Source organism: Gymnoscopelus microlampas (genome assembly GCF_963454915.1).
Source record: "Gymnoscopelus microlampas genome assembly, chromosome: 4".
Lineage (NCBI taxonomy): Eukaryota > Metazoa > Chordata > Actinopteri > Myctophiformes > Myctophidae > Gymnoscopelus > Gymnoscopelus microlampas.
The window spans coordinates 49,895,937-49,915,567 of NC_139941.1; the positions used below are offsets into that span (position 1 = coordinate 49,895,937).

The window sequence follows — 19,631 nt, forward strand, 5'->3', positions numbered from 1 at the left end:
CAATTAGGGGTTCAGTGTCTTGCTCAAGGACACTTTGACACTAACTCTGGGGGAGCCCGGGATAGAACTGGGAACCTCACTGTTCCCATCCGGCCACTCTACCCCCTGAGCCACAAGCTGGGGAACAATAGCCGCTACTGCTGTTACTCAAAAATAACAGATCTACAAGCTCATAGTGGGAGCTTGTAGATCTGCTATTTTAGAAGAATTGTGAAAATGTGTGCAAATCTTTTAAAGCAAACATTTTTTACTCAATTCTTTGCTTCTGGGGGGTCCCTGGAACAACGTATTTTGAGATGGGGGTCCGCGGCCAAATACATATAATTTTGGGGGTCCTTGACATGAAAAAAGAACCACTGATATTATAGCAACATAAGTTTAAAAATAAAACTGTTAGTATTTAGAAGAAATTTGTAGAATCCCCAGAATAATCCCTAAAAAAGATTTGAGTTACAAATGTTTGCCTTAAAAACAAGATTTGCACACATTTTCATGGTTTAAAAAGAAAAATAGCAGATCTACAAGTTCATAGCGCGGCAATCAGTGCCGCACTATGAGCTTGTAGATCTGCTATTTTTCGTAATAGCCAAAGAAATCTGAAAATGACACAGATGCGTTCCCGGTCTTAAAGGGTTATTTAGACCAGTGGTTCTCAAACTTTTTCGTGCCAAGGACCCCCACATTGATATGTATGTGGCCGCGGACCCCCACCTGAAAAGATGTTGTGCCAGGGACCCCCAGAAGCAAAGATTTGAATTACGAATGTTAGCTTTAAAAAAATATATATTCAAAGATTTGCACAAATGTTCACGATAAAAAAGAAAAAAATAGCAGATCTACAAGCTCATAGTGCGGTACTCGGTGCCGCGCTATGAGCTTGTAGATCTGCTATTTTTGAATAGTCAAAGTATAAAAGGTTAAAGAGGTTAAAAATATTGTGACGCCTGGTACCCCCCCCCCCCCCCCCCCCCCCCCCCGTCCCAAGGACCCCTGGGGGCTTTGAGAAGCAATGATTTAGAGCTATTTCATCCAGAGGGGGACATGTGTTTTCCAGCTCCACCCAGCTGAGTGCTGCCAACAGAGGACACAACACATAGCTGGGTATGGGAAGCCTTCTGCTGTCACTTTACCCGGAATGACCCAAAGTAGAAACTTAAAGATCTCTGTGCTAATTACCTTAACCCATTCAATCCGGGAACGCATCCAAGTCATTTTACATTTCTTGGGCTGTTCAAAAATAGCAGATCTACAAGCTCATAGCGCGGCACCGAGTGCCACGCTATGAGCTTGTAGATCTGCTATTGTTGTAAAATTGAGATTCTTTCAGTATATATATTATTTTTAACTCAAATCTTTTTGAGTTAAAAAAAAAAAGTTTTTTGAAAAACGTATGTTACTATAATATAAGTGGTTCTCAAACTTTTTCATGTCAAGGACCCCCAAAATGATATGTTTTTGGCCACTGACCCACATCTCAAAATATGTTGTTCCACGGCCCCCCCAGAAGCAAAGATGTGAGTTAAAAATGTTCGCTTTATATATATATATATATATATTCAAAGATTTGCACACATTTTCACGATTTTTCAAAAATAGCAGATCTGCAAGCTCATAGAGTGCCGCGCTATGAGCTCATAGCCCATAGCGCGGCACTCGTAATTTTACTTTTGGTAGGCTACTTTAAGTATATCTTGATGCCTATACTTTTGTACTTTTACTCAACTCAGTTTTGAATTCCGGACGTTTAATTGTAACTGAGTATTTCTCCATTGCAGTATTGATACTTTCACTTAGGTAAAAAAAATTGAGTACATTTTCCACCACTGGAAAGCAGTTGGTTTATCAGTCTGGTGGTGTGGATCTGTTTCTCTACAGTCCAATCAAACAGCTCCAGGCTGACCTTCCCAGTAGTCTGACCATCACAAACAACACACAACTGGCACCACATCTGTCACAATGACAAACACACTGACAAGCTCAAATGAAATAAGTCAATTCACCTCAGAGACACCACCACCCAAGTGTTCAATTGCAAAGTTCAACTGATTGCTCATTTGTGGGTGAATTTGTACTTTGACCTTTATCTAAACGCATGTTCATGAATTCTGGTGATCTCAAAAGTATCACTAAATTAAAGGGCATCCCCCAATTTAGTTGGAAATAATACGTTCAATGTTTTTTCTACAGTGTTTGGTTCCAAACGTAAGTTGGACTAGCGGCCATTTTGACAGAGACAAACGTCCTACTACTAGGACAGAGGTGGAGGTGGAGAACTGCTACTCAGGGTCTTACCTGTATAGATGAATCAAGCAGGTCAGATATCCTCTGTGGGCGGGTCCTACGGCTGGCCACACCCCTTCCACCATCGAACTATTCACACTCCCTGGGTTGTCAAAAACACAATCTGCACAAAGAGCAGAATAGTAAATTATTATGTTCTCTTTCTTTGTTCTTATGAGACCTCATTGACTTATTTTCTTCTTCATAATATCTTACAACTTAACTAAGGATATAGTAGCCTACTTCATATACAATGGAATAATGTATAGTCATGGTCAGTATCATGTCAGTATCGTGGTCAGTATCACAACACAAATTAACACATGAATTATTTACAAATGAATAATTTAACTTTTAATTATACTATAAATTATGCTCAACCTTTTAATACATCATTTTAATATATTCCCCTTTTAACCATTAATTTGTATCTCTAATTTATTTAATATATGTAAATTATAACCATCTCTAATGTATTTAATATATGTAAAGTATAACCATCCAGGTACTTGTAGCTAAAACAAACCATTAGTGTCTGAAGACACTCAAACCAAATGGTTTTCATGTCACAAAATAAGCAGAATGACCCTTTAATGTCTCACTATGCTGCTGCCTCACTAACCAAGTCTAGCTAACTAGCTTAGAGCTTAGCATCTTGGTTAGCATTAAACCTCTTCATAAACATCACTAAAACGATACAGTGTTGACACTAAAGTACGTTTAAAACATTAACACAACATTAACACAACCACTGGTTGTTTTTTATCAAGTATCTGGACTCAAACAAGCAAATAAAGTATGTTATGTTAGCATTAGCAACAGGCTAATGCCTAGTGGTTTCACAACAACACTAAACAGAATTCTCTTTGGTCTGTGGACTCTAATAAGAGCATGTCTCATTAGCTCTGATGTATTATGGAAATGTACAATAAATGATGATTATTCTGTGTTTTCATACCAGTAAATTATCTATAATAAATGACTATTGTGTGTTTTCATACCAGTAGTAGTTCTTCACAGCAACCAAACAAAACCACCTGGCAGGAAGTGACGCTTACAGAACAGGAAGCAGTTCCTGAATATATAGAGTGTATTAAGTGTATTGCGCCCTCCAGTGGGAACAGCATGCAACTACACCTCTAAATCACATCTCTAGTAGCCCTATGACTAATCCTATAGTTACTTCAAAGAAACCTTAACATCTGAAGAGCATTTATACAATGTCCTAACTAAGATGTTTGCCTGAGCGTACACTTTGCAACACAGTCTATGGATGTCTCTATCATCTGTGAGATCCTCTGTGAGAGGAAATACTGCCTGTTGTGTCCTCTTTACATCATAATGTTACTTTTCTTGGCGTTATACGTTATGTTAAAATGAATACCATACTGGGAACAAATCCTCAGAAGCTGTTGTAAGCCTGCACTGTAAGGGGAAAAGATAACCAACTCATCCACATAACATGGCTTACAACAGTAGCCACAGTTTCCAACCAGACAGACAGTTTTATACAATAAAGATTGAGAAAAAAAACTATATTGTGCACCGCTAATTTGTATGAATTTACTCATGATATATTTAGTATAATCATGATCAGACGGTGACAACAAACTAACATTTAAATACACTTCAGCTCACTTTAAGCTCTTAAGCCTAAATACTGTATGTCTTTGGTATATAGATTTTTTTTAATAAAGAGACAAGTCAACTGTTGTCCGTGGATAGCCTAAGGTTTGGTCTTGATCAAAAAAAAATTGAAAACCGCCCAAAAAATGGTATTCATTAAATATAGTGTATAATATCCGCTGCGCGGAAAAAAAGGATGCTTCACCGGTGCGTTTCAATGTTGTAGCGCTCCTTTCGCAGCCCTGCTTCCTTTTTCACCGTTTTTTTTTTCTTCACGCCGTTTGGTCCCCCCCCCCCCAGGTTGGTGCCCTGTGCTTCAGCACAGTGTTGTGTTCTAGTTTTTTTTTTAAGGTATACTATGATTATTCCCTGCCTCCCACACGCACGGCATGCAAGCGTCTATAATTAATTAAATGTAAAAAAAAAATGTAAAAAAAGTGTGGCCCACAGAAATATTGAATGTGAAAATGTTCAGCGCGCGTGTGTGGCCCACACACAATATGCTTTGTACTGATTTTTTTTTTGTACTGATTTTTCTTACTGATGTCTGATCACCTGAGCTCAACCACTTCCAAGCTTATCAATGCATTTTCTTATTTGGCGGTGGTCGTGGACGTGGTCCCATCTTCGTTTCCAAGACGAAGTAAATGTAAAATGGGATCTATCAGCCAGCCAAGTTATATATGCCAGTGGTTTTCAACCTTTTTCATGCCAAGGACCCCTACATTGCTGGCTTACTATACTTAAAGGCTATACTTAAAATAATCACACAACTTGTTTTTACTTGAATTACTTTATGTATAGCATGGAAATTAAAACCACCTTAAAGAGTTTAATTATTTTAGACATTTGAGCTGCATTCATGTCATGAAAGGTGCTATTTATGTTTCATTTTAGTTATAGAGGGCCATTATAATTTATAAGGAAGGTAAAATACATTTTACAGTAAAAGAAATCAAACTAAAATTGTAGGGCCAATATGCCTATCTACGCCAGGATACGTCTTTTCAACGCGCTCACAACACTTGGACTTTGTTTGTTGCATCTTGGTGGATCGAACAGGTTGATTTCGAACAGGTTGATGTATGGAAGGAGTTTGTAAAAGTTTCAAATGATAAAGGGGGCGGGGGCAAACAACGAAAACAAGAACAGGCTCCAGACTTAAACTAAACTCAAAACAAACAGGGGCAGCATAAGGGTTCAAATGAACTAAAAAATATTCAATTCAAAGTCTTTCATTTCATTCATAGTCTGCGCTGTGTGTAGGTAGCGAGCGGTTGAAAATCTGTTTCTCTGGCGTCCTGCTACACACGGCTGTGGCCTGATTAATAGGGAACCATGGTGCCATTTTCCAAGGCGACCAGTAGGGGCCATTTAGTCAAAAAATATTAAATCAAATGAAATGGCCCCTACAAAAATAATTAGAAGAAACAAGAAACAAGAAGAATCAGGTTTATTGTCACATTAGGTTTACACATCAAACTATACAGAGCAGGTTTACAAGGGCTTGATGGCTGGGTGGGGTTGTTAGATTCCTACATTCCTGCGCTATTGTTCTACAGGTGTTAACGGCCGGTGCGTTGAAGGCGTCTCTCTCGCGGCCGTCGCGGGCACCATTTGAACCTTCAGAGAGCTGCTTTGTGCTATAGTCATGGAAATGAAATTGCGCCCCGATCTGAGGGGGCTCATCAGTTGAGTGAGGGGACTGTGGACCCGAGGCCCCCACGGAGTCGGCGCCCCTGTTGATAAAGACACTCTATACATGTGTAAACATATTTGTATTCAACTCTATATCGTCTCCAGTTCATGTAGGGTCATTTTAAAAGTAGGCTAATGCTCATATTAATCTCATAGAGATTGCATTGACAGCTGCTGTACATCGTTCTAACGGACCTTGCATGGGTGCACTGTCTCAATTGTGGGCGTGAAATGTGTAGTCCTTGTGTGTCTCTATTACACCTGTGTGTCTCTATTACACCTGCAGTAGTCTATACTAGTCCCTGTGTGTCTCTATTACACCTGCAGTAGTCTATACTAGTCCCTGTGTGTCTCTATTACACCTGCAGTAGTCTATACTAGTCCCTGTGTGTCTCTATTACACCTGCAGTAGCCTGTACTAGGGAGGAAGTGAACAGATGTTGAATGAAGCAGCACCCCTGTAAGAGGCAATGGCGGCGCCCCAGAGAAGCCAGGAATAAGGTGACTATCTCCTGTCACCACATATTTTCAGATGGGGGTCTAGGGGGGGATTATGCGGACAAATACATATTAATCTGGGGGTCTATGACAAGAAAAAATGTGGGAACCACTGGTTTAAAAAACATGAGAAAGCAAGCCCAATTAAATAACTACACCTAACAAAAAAGTAAACTCATTGATATGGGGCTCCCCACCATAGATAGAAACCTAGATACCTCATTAACCGCTGCAATTCAATTCATTGGAGCTCTAGTACGGAGCTTGCCTCGTTATTAGAGGAGGCAAGCTCACAGCGCTGCATCGAGTGCCGCTCTATGAGCTTGTAGATCTGCTATTGTTTTTGAAAAATCCAGAAAATTCGAGGAAATCTTTGAATGTGTTTTTTAAAGCAAACATTTGTAACTCAAACTTTTCTTCTGGAGGATTCTACAAATGTCTTTTAAATCCTAACAGTTTCATAGGATGCTATAATATCAGTGGTTCTCAAACTTCTTCACGTCAATGTTCCAGGGACCCCCCAAAAGAAAATATTTGAGTTAAAAATGTATAAATTATTTTTTGTTTTTTTGCAGATCTACAAGCTCATAGCGCGGCACTCTGTGCCGCGCTATGAGCTTGTATATCTGCTATTTTTTGAATAGCCCAAAGAAATGTTAAAATGACACATATGCGTTCCCGGTCTTAATGGGTTAAATCTAAAGATAGGTTAAACCAGCTGCACTGGCCAACTCACTCAGCCCAGTGGCTTTGCCCTATAGGACAGCAGAGGGCGCTCTTGAAGCCTAAGACAGTTGATGCATACTTGCCATTCATTTGTAACACCCCAACCCCCTCTTGTGTGTTGGCTAGTGAGGCGCGTCCTAGCGAGACCTGACAGAATGGGTTTCATAGAGCGCATAGTGGTTGCGCGCATACTGGTTCTTATCAGTGTGACGTCGTCTGTTAAAGGGTCTATGGGTGATGGGAAGTGACAAACAGGTGACAGTGAGGGTGCTACCAGACTGTGGATCATTAGACTATTTTGTACCAGAGTCTGTGTTACCTTTTACAACTGAAACTGATGCAGGGGAGAGCATTTAGTTTCAGGAAATGGGGATGTTTGTTATTCCTGTTCCAGTGCATGAAATGTCTCTCCTTTCAGAGCTGGTTAATGGAGAAGTTGACATGGGGGTGCGGCCGGAGTTGCCGGTTACAGGTGTGGACATCATTCTCGTTAACGACCTCTGTGGGGAACGAGTATGGGCAGATAGTAATAATACTGATTACTGTTTTACTTCATTATTATGTAACAACTCAACTCAACCAAAACTTTATTTATCGCATAATGTAACATGACCATGTCAACCAAAGTGCTGTAATGACAAAAAACGAAACACTGCAATATAAACAGACATTAGCATACAATGAAATCACGCGCACGCACGCGCACGCACACACACACACACACACACACACACACACACACACACACACACACACACACACACACACACACACACACACACACACACACACACACACACACACACACACACACACACACCTCTCATGTGACACTTTGATCACATGACCAGTGTGTTTTTAAAGGCATTTGATGGTTTCAGCAGTGAGATGAGGCTTGGATTGATGTTTAATGAACATGAACAGCATTATACCAGCGACGCTGAACACACACACACACACACACACACACACACACACACACACACACACACACACACACACACACACACACACACACACACACACACACACACTTTGTAAAGTAACACTTTGCTCACATGACGTGATGGTTTCACCAGTGAGATAAATGACGCTTGGATTAGAGGAGCGTCTGTGAGTTCAGTTTACAGAGGTTCCCGGTTTGAGCCCTGATTTATGAGGGGCCGTTTAGGCCAAAAATAATGAAACACTTTCACACACGCTAACGAGACAGTCTTATACTTACTACTGAAATGCTTATACATTCAATTTTGAGACACTTTCACACACGCTGATGAGACACTCTTACATATACTACTGAAATGATATACGTTCAATATTGAAACACTTGCACACTCACTACTGAAACACTCTCACATACATACATACTTTGTAAATCGATGCACGTTCATATATGAAACTTTATACATACTCATCTGAACACTTACGCATACATATGAGAAACACATACACATACATATATACTTCTGTGTCATATACACATGCATATGAAATGCTTGCACGCATACAAGTTAAACATTTATACATTTATATCTGAAACACTCACACATACACGTATGAAAAGGCTGCATGCATATTGCTGAACACTTGTACATTTACAACTGAATTTCTTGTATATTATTACAAACTAAAATGAAAACTTTAGTTGCATGTGCAAGCCTTTCACATGTATTCATACGAGTAATTTCAGTAGTATGTATAAATAAATTCAATAATATACATACACATAATTTCAGTGATATGTATAAGTGAGTTCGGTATAATGTATAAAAGAGTTTCACATGTATTCATACAAGTGATTTCAGTAGTATGTATAAATGATTTCAATAACATACATACACATAATTTCATTATAATGTATACAAGAGTTTTACATGTATTCATACAAGTGATTTCAGTAGTATGTATAAATGATTTCAATAGTATATATACATAATTTCAATAGCATGTATAGATCATTTCACTATTATGTATACAATAATTTCAGATGTACGCATACAAGAAATCTCAGTAGCATACGGAAGTGGTTTCAAGGTGACCCTTGTGACCCCATAGTACAGCAGATTAATGGCATTACAAAATAATCGTTCACTTTGTGATGCCAGCATGTAATTTGGCACAGATACTCTCTAAGGGCCACTCTTATGGAAAAAGGCGCTCGCCACAAAAAATTCTAGATGGCGCCCATTCTTTTCAAGATGGCCGCTACCTTAGCAGAGAAGATAGTGATATAATCTTTCAGGTTGTGATACAAGGATGACATTTGGCACACATACTCTGTAAGGGTCACTCTTATGGAAAAAGGCGCTGGCCGATCAAAAATCCAAGATGGCGACCATTTTTTCCAAGATGGCCACCACCTTAGCGAAGCAGTAGTGATATAATCTTTCAGGTTGTGATACAAGGATGAAATTTGGCACACATACTCTATAAGGGCAACTCCTATGGAAAAAGGGGCTGGCCACAAAAAATCCAAGATGGCAACCATTTTTTAAGATGGCTGCCACCTTAGCGGAGCAGGTAGTGATATAATCGTTCAGGTGCCTCTGTGGATGGAATCAAATGCGTTTTTTAAAGTCTCTGAGGCATAGTACAGCAGTCAGGTTATCCTTCTTCACCTCCTCTATCAATCTCCTTAGGGCCAAGATCTGGGTTACGTACTTCTCCCCTCCAGAAAGCCATTTTGGTTCTCTCTCAGGTGAGGGTCGATGGCCTGCCGAATCCTGTTTAGTATCATTCTGTTGTACACCTTTGCGGTGATACATGTCAGGCTGATGCCTCTGTAGATGTCAGGCTTTGAGAGGTCTCCAACTGTAGGCACTGGGATGATGTTGGAGAGAGACCATATTTCAGGCTGGTTGTTGTGCAGTAGAGCAAAACACCAACACACCTAGCACCTAGCCCGATCATTCATCCAGTGCCATTTAAGTCCCATGTGATCTATACACCTTCCGGATAAGTATAGATACAAGTTATGAATAGCCCCGCTTACCCTTGGCTCGGCTCTTCCGTGCTGGCACACCCTGTCAATTCAGGCACGGGTATCTAACTACATCGACTAACTATTACTAGCTAATTGACCAGAGCTGTTAGACAGCATTTGGGACACTGATAAGCTATACTATTACTACAGTATTAGTAAAACTAGCATTTGGGACACTGATAAGCTATACTATTACTACAGTATTAGTAAAACTAGCATTTGGGACACTGATAAGCTATACTATTACTACAGTACTAGTAAAACTAGATTAGCTGACATTGAGTTACACAGCAGTGATGCCACAATTGTGCCCTGGTTACTCAATGACATTCACTCTATTATAATAAGCTATATACTGTAAGACAGTGGTACAACTCCTGGAAGTCACCTTGACTGGCGGCCATGTTGATTTTTTGGGGTGGTCAGCTCTCCTTTTCATAAGAGTGGACCTTGAAGAGTATTTGTGCCAAGTTTCATCCTTGTATCACAACCTAAAAGATTATATCACTATCTGCTCCGGTAAGGTGGCAGCCATCTTAAAAATGGTTGCCATATTGGATCTTTAAGTGGCCAGCGTCCTTTTCCATAAGAGTGGCCCTTACAAAGTATGTGTAACAAATTTTATCCTTGTATCGCAACCTGAAAGATTATATCACTATCTGCTCTGCTAAGGTGGCAGCCATCTTAAAAAAATGGTTGCCATCTTGGATTTTTAGTGGCCAGCCCCTTTTTCCATAAGAGTGGCCCTTACAGAGTATGTGTGCCAAATGTCATCCTTGTATCACAACCTGAAAGATTATATCACTACTGCTCCGCTAAGGTGGCAGCCATCTTAAAAAATGGTTGCCATCCTGGATTTTTGATCAGCCACTGCTTTTTTTCCATAAGAGTGGCCCTTACAAAGTATTTGTGCCAAATTTCATTCTTGTATCACAACCTGAAAGATTATATCACTATCTGCTCAGCTAAAGTGTCTTGAAAAAAATGGTCGCCATCTTGGATTTTTGAGTGGCCAGCGCCTTTTTCCATAAGAGTGGCTCTTATAGAGTATGTGTGCCAAATTTCATCCTTGTATCATAACCTGAAAGATTATATCACTATCTGCTCCGCTAAGCTGGTGGCCATCTTGAAAAAAATCGTCGCCATCTTGGATTTTTGATCGGCCAGTTACTTTTTCCATAAGAGTGACCCTTACGAAGTATGTTTGCCAAATTTCATCCTTGTATCACAACCTGAAAGATTATATCACTACTGCTTCTCTGCTAAGGTAGCGGCCATCTTGAAAAGAATGGGCGCCATCTTGGATTTTTTAGTGGCGAGCGCCCTTTTCCATAAGAGTGGCCCTTAGAGAGTATCTGTGCCAAATTACATGCTTGCATCACAAAGGGAACGATTCTTTTGTAATTTGCCATTAATCTGCTGTACTACTGGGGTCACAAGGGTCATCTTGAAACCACTTCCGTATGCTACTGAGATTTCTTGTATGCGTACATGTGAAATTATTGTATACATAATAGTGAAATGATCTATACATGCTATTGAAATTATGTATATATACTATTGAAATCATTTATACATACTACTGAAATCACTTGTATGAATACATGTAAAACTCTTGTATACATTATAATGAAATTATGTGTATGTATGTATGTTATTGAAATCATTTATACATACTACTGAAATCACTTGTATGAATACATGTGAAACTCTTTTATACATTATACTGAACTCACTTATACATATCACTGAAATTATGTGAATGTATATTATTGAATTTATTTATACATACTACTGAAATTACTTGTATGAATACATGTGAAAGGCTTGCACATGCATCTAAAGTTTTCATTTTAGTTTGTAATAATATACAAGAAATTCAGTTGTAAAGGTACAAGTGTTCAGCAATATATATGCAGCCTTTTCATATGTGTATGTGTGAGTGTTTCAGATATAAATGTATACATGTTTAACTTGTATGCGTGCAAGCATTTCGTATGCATGTGTATATGACACAGAAGTATATATGTATGTGTATGTGTTTCTCATGTGTATGCGTAAGTGTTCAGATGAGTATGTATAAAGTTTCATATATGAACGTGCATCGATTTACAAAGTATGTATATATGTGAGAGTGTTTCAGTAGTGAGTGTGCAAGTGTTTCAATATTGAACGTATATCATTTCAGTAGTATATGTAAGAGTGTCTCATCAGCGTGTGTGAAAGTGTCTCAAAATTGAATGTAAAAGCATTTCAGTAATAAGTATAAGACTGTCTCGTTAGCGTGTGTGAAAGTGTTTCATTATTTTTGGCCTAAACGGCCCCTCATACTGATTCCTCCTGGCTTCATATTGAAGTGTCCTTGAGCAAGGCACTGAACCCATAACTACTTCTTATGAGCAGGTTGATGTCTTCCTCCACCGTTGGTAAGTGTGTGTGGGTGTGTATGTGTGTGCGCGCGTGCTTGCGTGCGTGCGTGCGTGCTATGTAACTTTAACTACTCTGACGCTCTAAGATGTCAACATTGACTGGACACAGATGATGTAACATCATATCTTTAATCTGATTGGCTGAATCTTCTAAACTATAGAACGAGTCCTCCTTCATTCTCTTTCAGACTCCAGAACTTCTCTTTCAGTAAGCATCTGTTTATTCTCATCTGTTTATTCTCATCTGTTTATTCTGATCTGTTTTATTCTCATCTGTTTATTCTCATCTGTTTATTCTGATCTGTTTATTCTCATCTGTTTATTCTCATCTATTAAATTTAGTTCAGTTTTGATCAGTGATGATGAAGATTACAGCCACCCTCCTCATCCTCTCCTCTGTACTTCATGTCAAAGCGATCCCAGGAAGTAAGTACATTATATTTATGTTATTATATAATATATCAACACATTTTGAATATATACCTGTATATCTACTGTTATTATATAAGACCAAATATGAACGATGCCAATACACACACACACACACACACACACACACACACACACACACACACACACACACACACACACACACACACACACACACACACACACACACACACACACACACACACACACTCCTCTTACTACCTGTATATAAAGTATTGAATCTTGAATGTTGGTCCAAATACATAAACATTAAAACAGATGTTAGGAACTGTTGTTGTGACATCATGAAATAAATCATTCTGTATGAATTACTTTCATAATAAAATACAAAACAAAAAAAACATTTGAATCTGTTTCAGTGAATAAAACGTTTGACAGGAAGTTACTTTTAATATCCAACCTTTCACTTCATATAAGAACCAAACATGCAGTGGTGTAAAGTAACTAATTACATTTACTCAAGTACTGTACTCAAGTACAATTTTGAGGTACTTATACTTTATCTTTACTGGTATTTCCAATTTCCAGTACTTTTACTTCTACTCCACTACATCTCACAGGCAAATATTGTACTTTTACTCCACTACAATTATTTGAAAACTTTAGTTACTAGTTACTTTGCAGATATAAATTATAGCATTATAAAAAATACATTAACCTCTTTAGCCCTATTTTTTACCTAGGCTGTTTGAAAATAGCTGATCTACAAGCGCACAACGCGTTGTGTGCTTGTAGATCTGTTATTTTCAAACATTTTAGTACTTTTACTTTTGGTACTTTAAATACATTTTTATAGCAATACGTTTGTACTTTTACTCAAGTCAATTTTTAATTCCGGACTTTTACCTGTAACAGAGTACTTCTAAATTGCAGTATTGATACGTTTACTTAAGTAATATATTTGAGTACTTTTTCCACCACTGCAAACATGATTGTTTAACATGATGATTATGTGTTATTGTCACTGTGAAGAAGTTTGATGTTGAATTTAATGTCATCTTTGTTTTATTTCCAGTGTTCCATGAGGACATTCAAGTCCTTGGCTGTTCAGACACAGTTAAAGACCCATATAAAGAGTACATGTATGCACTGGATGGTGAAGTGATGATGTACGCAGACTTCAACAAAGGGAAGGTGGTGGAGCCTCAGCCTCCGTTTGTAGATCATATGTCCTACCCTGCTGCAGGAGCTTATGGAAGAGCTTTGAATTGGCAGAAGTTCTGCAAACACAACCTGGACACCATTCTCACTGCCTTGAAGAAACCACCAGTGAAAGGTACATGAATACTATGAACACAATAGCTATTAACTATTAAAATAATAATCCTATTTCAACTGGATGGGACCCCCCAAAATAATCCTATTTGAACTGGAGACCCCCCAAAATTGTAATATTGATTGACCTGGTATCCTATAGTTTCTTTGAGGCTCTTCATTGTTCTCTCTACTCTCTATGTGTGACTATTTACCTTGTTTGCTGACTAGAGTCACTGATGGGAAAAGTACTCAAATATTTTACTTAAGTAAAATAATCAATGGTGCAATCTAGAAGTACTCTGTTACAAGTAAAAGTCCTGAATTCAAGAATGACTTGAGTAAAAGTACAAAAGTATTTGCATCAATATTTACTTAAAGTACCAAAAGTACTAAAATGTTTGAAAATAGCAGATCTACAAGCTCATACCGCGGCACTCGGTGCCACGCTATGAGCTTGTAGATCTTCTATTTTCAAATAGCCTATATATAGTAGGTATAAAAAAGGGGTTATCCTGGAAATACATGATGGGGTCTGACAGACAGACAGACAGACAGACAGACAGACAGACAGACAGACAGACAGACAGACAGACAGACAGACAGACAGACAGACAACTGGACACATAGAGAAACAAAACTTAACTGGTATCTCAATCTCATTGTATTTAAGATATTCAATATACATTCAAAACATTTTAATGCCAGATTTCACATCCTGAACCTATTTCAGACTTTATGTAGTGACATATTTGGCCAATAGGGGGCAGTTAGCCTGGTGTTGATATTATACAGATGACAATAAAACTGAACATTAATGACATTTTTAATTGTCTATTTCCAGATGGATATGTGTTCTATCAGGCTGCCCGCTGTGTGTTTAACTCCAGTGAGCTGAAGGATATACAGCTCATAGTGTCAATGAATTTCGATGGTGATGAGATCACCAGGTGGGACAGTAGAGTAGATCAGTGGGTTGGATACACTGAGTTTGGGGTGAAGAACGCAGAGCGCTGCAATAAAGATCCTGCACAACTGGCTTACTGGAGAGCATCACGAGAGACATTCTGCAAACACAACATTGAGATCGACTACTCCTCTGTTCTGAACAAGAGAGGTGAGCTGATCTCAGAGCAGCACTCAACACTCATCACCTCATAAACTATAACATGAAATCACATGATTCTATTCAGAGATGATTAATGGTGTTAATATTGATCTGATAATGATTATAAAACATTACTTAATCTGCTGACAAACATTTCAGATCCTCTTAAACACTTAAAGGAGTAGTTCACCCCCAAAAATGACTTATTTTCTATCAATTACACCCCATGAAGCCTTGAATTCATGGAGATTTTTTAGTTTTTGTTTCATTCCTGAGACAATAATTTGATTACCGGTGGAAAGATGCTAAGGTATCCGGTAGGAGACTCAAAGGAGACTCTTTGAGTCTCCTACCGGAGAAATTATTGTCTCAGGAATGAAACAAAAACTAAAAAATCTCCATGATTTCAATGTTTCATGGGGTGTAATTGATAGAAAATAAATTATTTTAGGGTTGAACTACTCCATAAGCCTGATTTATACTCTATCCTAACACGCTGTCACACAGTGGAAATAACAGATCTACAAGCTCACAACATGTGGTGTCACCATCGTACACAGAGTATAAATGAAACATATAGATCTATTTCTGAGTGTTTTCACCCTCATATAATGACCTGCCTAAAACAGAGACACCAGGATTAATGTTTTTAAATGAACTTTAAAAAGAACCATGCAGGCTAAAACACACCTCTATACACTTCATTTCACCACCTGATTTTATATTTTAATTATTGTCTTTACTAGTTTGTTTTTAATCACTTTAGTAATATTTTACAGGATTATGTGTGTTGTTTTGTTTTGTTTGTTTCTACTCTTGTTCATTCAAACTATTTTCATTAAAATGTTATTGATTGGTGTATTGTTGTTTATGTATTTAATATGTTTAAATTACATTATATAAATGAATTCTACTTTGTAGAAAACTGTAGACTATAGTAGAATCTACAGTACTCTATGAAATGTTATTATCTGGTGCCATCTGGTGGCCAAACACTGACACTTACAATTACAATGTAGGCATTTATCAGAAGCTCTTAATCCAGAGTGATTTACAGTAAGTAAGGAAAACACAAGGTAATACATCAGTCTAAACAGTATAATATCAAACAAAAAAATAATCTGTACATTGAAACTATCCAAACTATAGGATGCCAGGTCTACAATGAACCTGGCATCTGTCTACATAACATGATATCTAAATTACAGTTTAACCTTTGCATAAGCCTGCAAGGTCATCAAGGCTAGGTCTAGTGCTACAGTCTTCAGATTATGGTGGTAGATTGGGAGTGAGTCTGCAGCTCTAACTGCAATGGAGAGTTTGTTCCACCGTTTGGGAGCCAGAAGGGAGAAGAGTCTAGGACGTGTGGAGCGTTGTCCAGGGTGTTTTAGAGAAGGGAGAAGATACGTGTGGAGCGTTGTCCAGGGTGTTTTAGAGAAGGGATAAGAGTCTTGAGGGGTGTCATACCTCTGTGAGGGCAGCAACTGGGAGCCAAAGGAGGGAGAGGAGAACGGGGGAGAGCCGTGAAATGTGAACATTTTGGCTGTTTGAAGACCAAGTGTGTTGCATTCTGGATCACTTGGATCGCATTTGGATGATATACAATTGTTAATTATAATGACATGTTCCTATGACTGGTATATAATAATAAATATAATAATGATAATCATCATCATCTTTTTTAGGAGTGGAGCCCAAAGTGAGACTGAAGTCAGAGACTCCCCCTCGTCGTGGTGAACACACTCACATGCTGAGGTGCAGCAGCTACGACTTCTATCCTAAAGTGATCCTGGTGACCTGGTGGATAGGTCAGGAACCTTTGACCTCTGGCCTCTCCTCTACCGCTGAGCTGTCTGATGGAGACTGGTACTACCAGTACCACTCCTACCTGGAGTACACACCCAGGTACACACCTAACAGACACCTATACATAGAAATACACAACTAATAGACACCTCTACTGGTACTACCAGTGTGTGTGTGTGTGTGTGTGTGTGTGTGTGTGTGTGTGTGTGTGTGTGTGTGTGTGTGTGTGTGTGTGTGTGTGTGTGTGTGTGTGTGTGTGTGTGTGTGTGTGTGTGTGTGTGTGTGTGTGTGTGTATTACAGATCAGGAGAGAAGATCACATGCATGGTGGAACATCCCAGCCTGACCGCGCCTATCAAGATGGACTGGGGTCAGTTACTGTAATCTAGTGTAATCTACTGTCAAATAGCAGATATAAAAGCTCATAGTGCGGCACCGAGTGCCGCACTATGAGCTTGTAGATCTGCTATTTTAGAAAAATCGTGAACATTTGTGCAAATCTTTGAATATATATATTTTTAAAGCAAACATTTGTAACTGTGAAATGTCTCTCAACATATGTCTTAATTTTTCTGAAAAAAAATATCAGTGGTGCTCAAACTTTTTCTTGTCAAGGACCCCCTAATTGTTTTGGGCCGCTGATCCCCATCAAAATATGTTGTTCAAGAAGAAAATTTTTGAGTTAAAAATGTTGTTCAAAAAATAAAATATATAAATTATATTCAAACATTTGCACAAATGTTCAAGATTTTTCAAAAATAGCAGATCTACAAGCTCATAGCGCGGCACTCTGTATCGTGCTATGAGCTTATTGATTTGATGAAAACAGATTAAAGACCAGATTGATTTGATAAAAGCAGATTAAAGACCAGATTGATTTGATAAAAACAGATCAAAGACCAGATTGATTTGATAAAAACAGATAAAAGACCAGATTGATTTGATAAAAACAGATCAAAGACCAGATTGATTTGATAAAAGCAGATCAAAGAGTCATCATGGTTTCAGCAATGTGAAAACAAGACAGTTTTATAAGACAGAACAAGCGCTGATGTTCTTTTTTACAAACTGCCTCAGAGTTCTGAGTCTATGACTCTGTCCCAAGATACTTTCTGCACATTCCACAGCCTGGTTTATAATCATCATAGTAAAAGGTTTATTCATGTCTTCTAAAATCTATCATCATATCCTTTGTTTTGGATGTATTTAGCTCTAAGAAGGACATGTCACATCAGGTGACAAACTCCTCAAGGACTGGACCAATAGGGTTGGACTCATTATTACTGAACAGACTCACAATGACTGTGTCGTCTGTTTGTTTATTGTGTTTGGTTGTTGTTGCTTATTGTCAGATGACTCCATGTCAGCGTCTGTGAAGAACAAGGTGTTTTAATATACTGTAATAATATGATATGATATGATATGATATGATATGATATGATATGATATGATATGAGATATAATATTTGTATTGTCAGATTTCTCCATGCCAGAGTCAGTGAAGAACAAGGTGGCCATGGGAGCATCAGGTCTGGTTCTGGGTCTGGTCTTGTTCCTGTCTGGATTCATCTACTTCCAGTGGAAGAAACGAGGTGATTAGCATGTTTAATTAACATGTTTAATTAACATGTTTCATTAATTAATCTACTACCAGTGGAAGAAATGAGGTCAGATCAACAGAGGATCACATGACATGTGGAACCCTCAGAGAAATGCAAACACACAAACAAACATACAAGTAAAGCCACAACCTAAACTGGTTTATATTGGTTTTGAACCTTAACCGGTTTAGACCAGTTTAGACGACCTAGTTAGAGGTCAAAGTGTGTTCTATGTTGTCACATTTAGCTTTAATACATCAGTGTTACATTTAGTCCTAAATATGAGTCAAATGTTCACATTAGTTCTGATGACTGAATGTTGTGTGTACATTTATGCATTTTATGGAGAAATACACACAATACAGTACATCAAATTTATTTGTTTGTCTGTTTTAACTGTCTCTTCTTCTTCTATCAGGTCGTATTCTGGTGCCGACAACCAATGATGATCTTTAGACTCCTCCCACACACCCAGGTTCACTTCCTCTTTCTTTTTACTGAACTTTTATTATTTTTGTTTATGTATAAAAGTGTATAAAACTACACAAAAATACACATAACAACATGCTTGTGTAGAAGTGAAACAACTAGCCTGGTGAACCATGCCGGTCGTGTGAATTCACATTATCACGTGTCTTCTGCTTAATTTATCATAATAATGAATCTAATAATCACATTTAATAATCAAATGATTTGTTGTATCACTGATGACAATGTGATCAGATGGGGGGGGGGGGGGGGTCCTCTTGGTTGAAATAAACATTTCAATGATCTGTACCCAATGATTCAGTTCATTTAAAACACTAATCATTCCATCACTAGCAGGATCAAAGACAGAACCTTGTGGTCCAAAGGAGAGTGTTCTACCAACTGAGCTGCCTTTCCTACTAAGATACACTATTGACAAAGTATTGGTCAAATGTTGAATGGACTGAGTTGTTTCTACTTTGATGGTTACTGTAGTTGCAGGGAGGGTGCTGGGAGGTTAGGTTTTCAAGTAGTTTATTAATTGTTCACGATCTATTATCCATTTATAGTTTTAAATAATTAAATCATTAACAAAAATGTAACAAGTTATTAATGACACATTAATAATCATTTGGGAATGATTATGTGCTATTATAAGGGAAGGTTATTCTGTTAACATGTTCACACACTTAATACATTCTGATT

At 38.2% G+C, this 19,631-nt stretch overlaps 1 protein-coding gene across 1 annotated transcript in view; it reads left to right on the plus strand.

Annotated features, from left to right (window-relative positions):
* LOC311042947 (H-2 class II histocompatibility antigen, E-S beta chain-like) overlaps window positions 1-18,965 on the plus strand; it is a 133,023-nt gene extending 114,058 nt beyond the window's left edge. The window contains exons 5-8 of the mRNA XM_084054056.1: window positions 16,738-16,957; window positions 17,160-17,227; window positions 18,336-18,449; window positions 18,877-18,965. Of these exons, the coding sequence (XP_083910182.1) occupies window positions 16,738-16,957; window positions 17,160-17,227; window positions 18,336-18,449; window positions 18,877-18,914 (440 nt within the window). The 3' untranslated portion in view covers window positions 18,915-18,965. The remainder of the gene's footprint in view (window positions 1-16,737; window positions 16,958-17,159; window positions 17,228-18,335; window positions 18,450-18,876) is intronic.
* The last annotated feature ends 666 nt before the right edge of the window (window positions 18,966-19,631 follow it).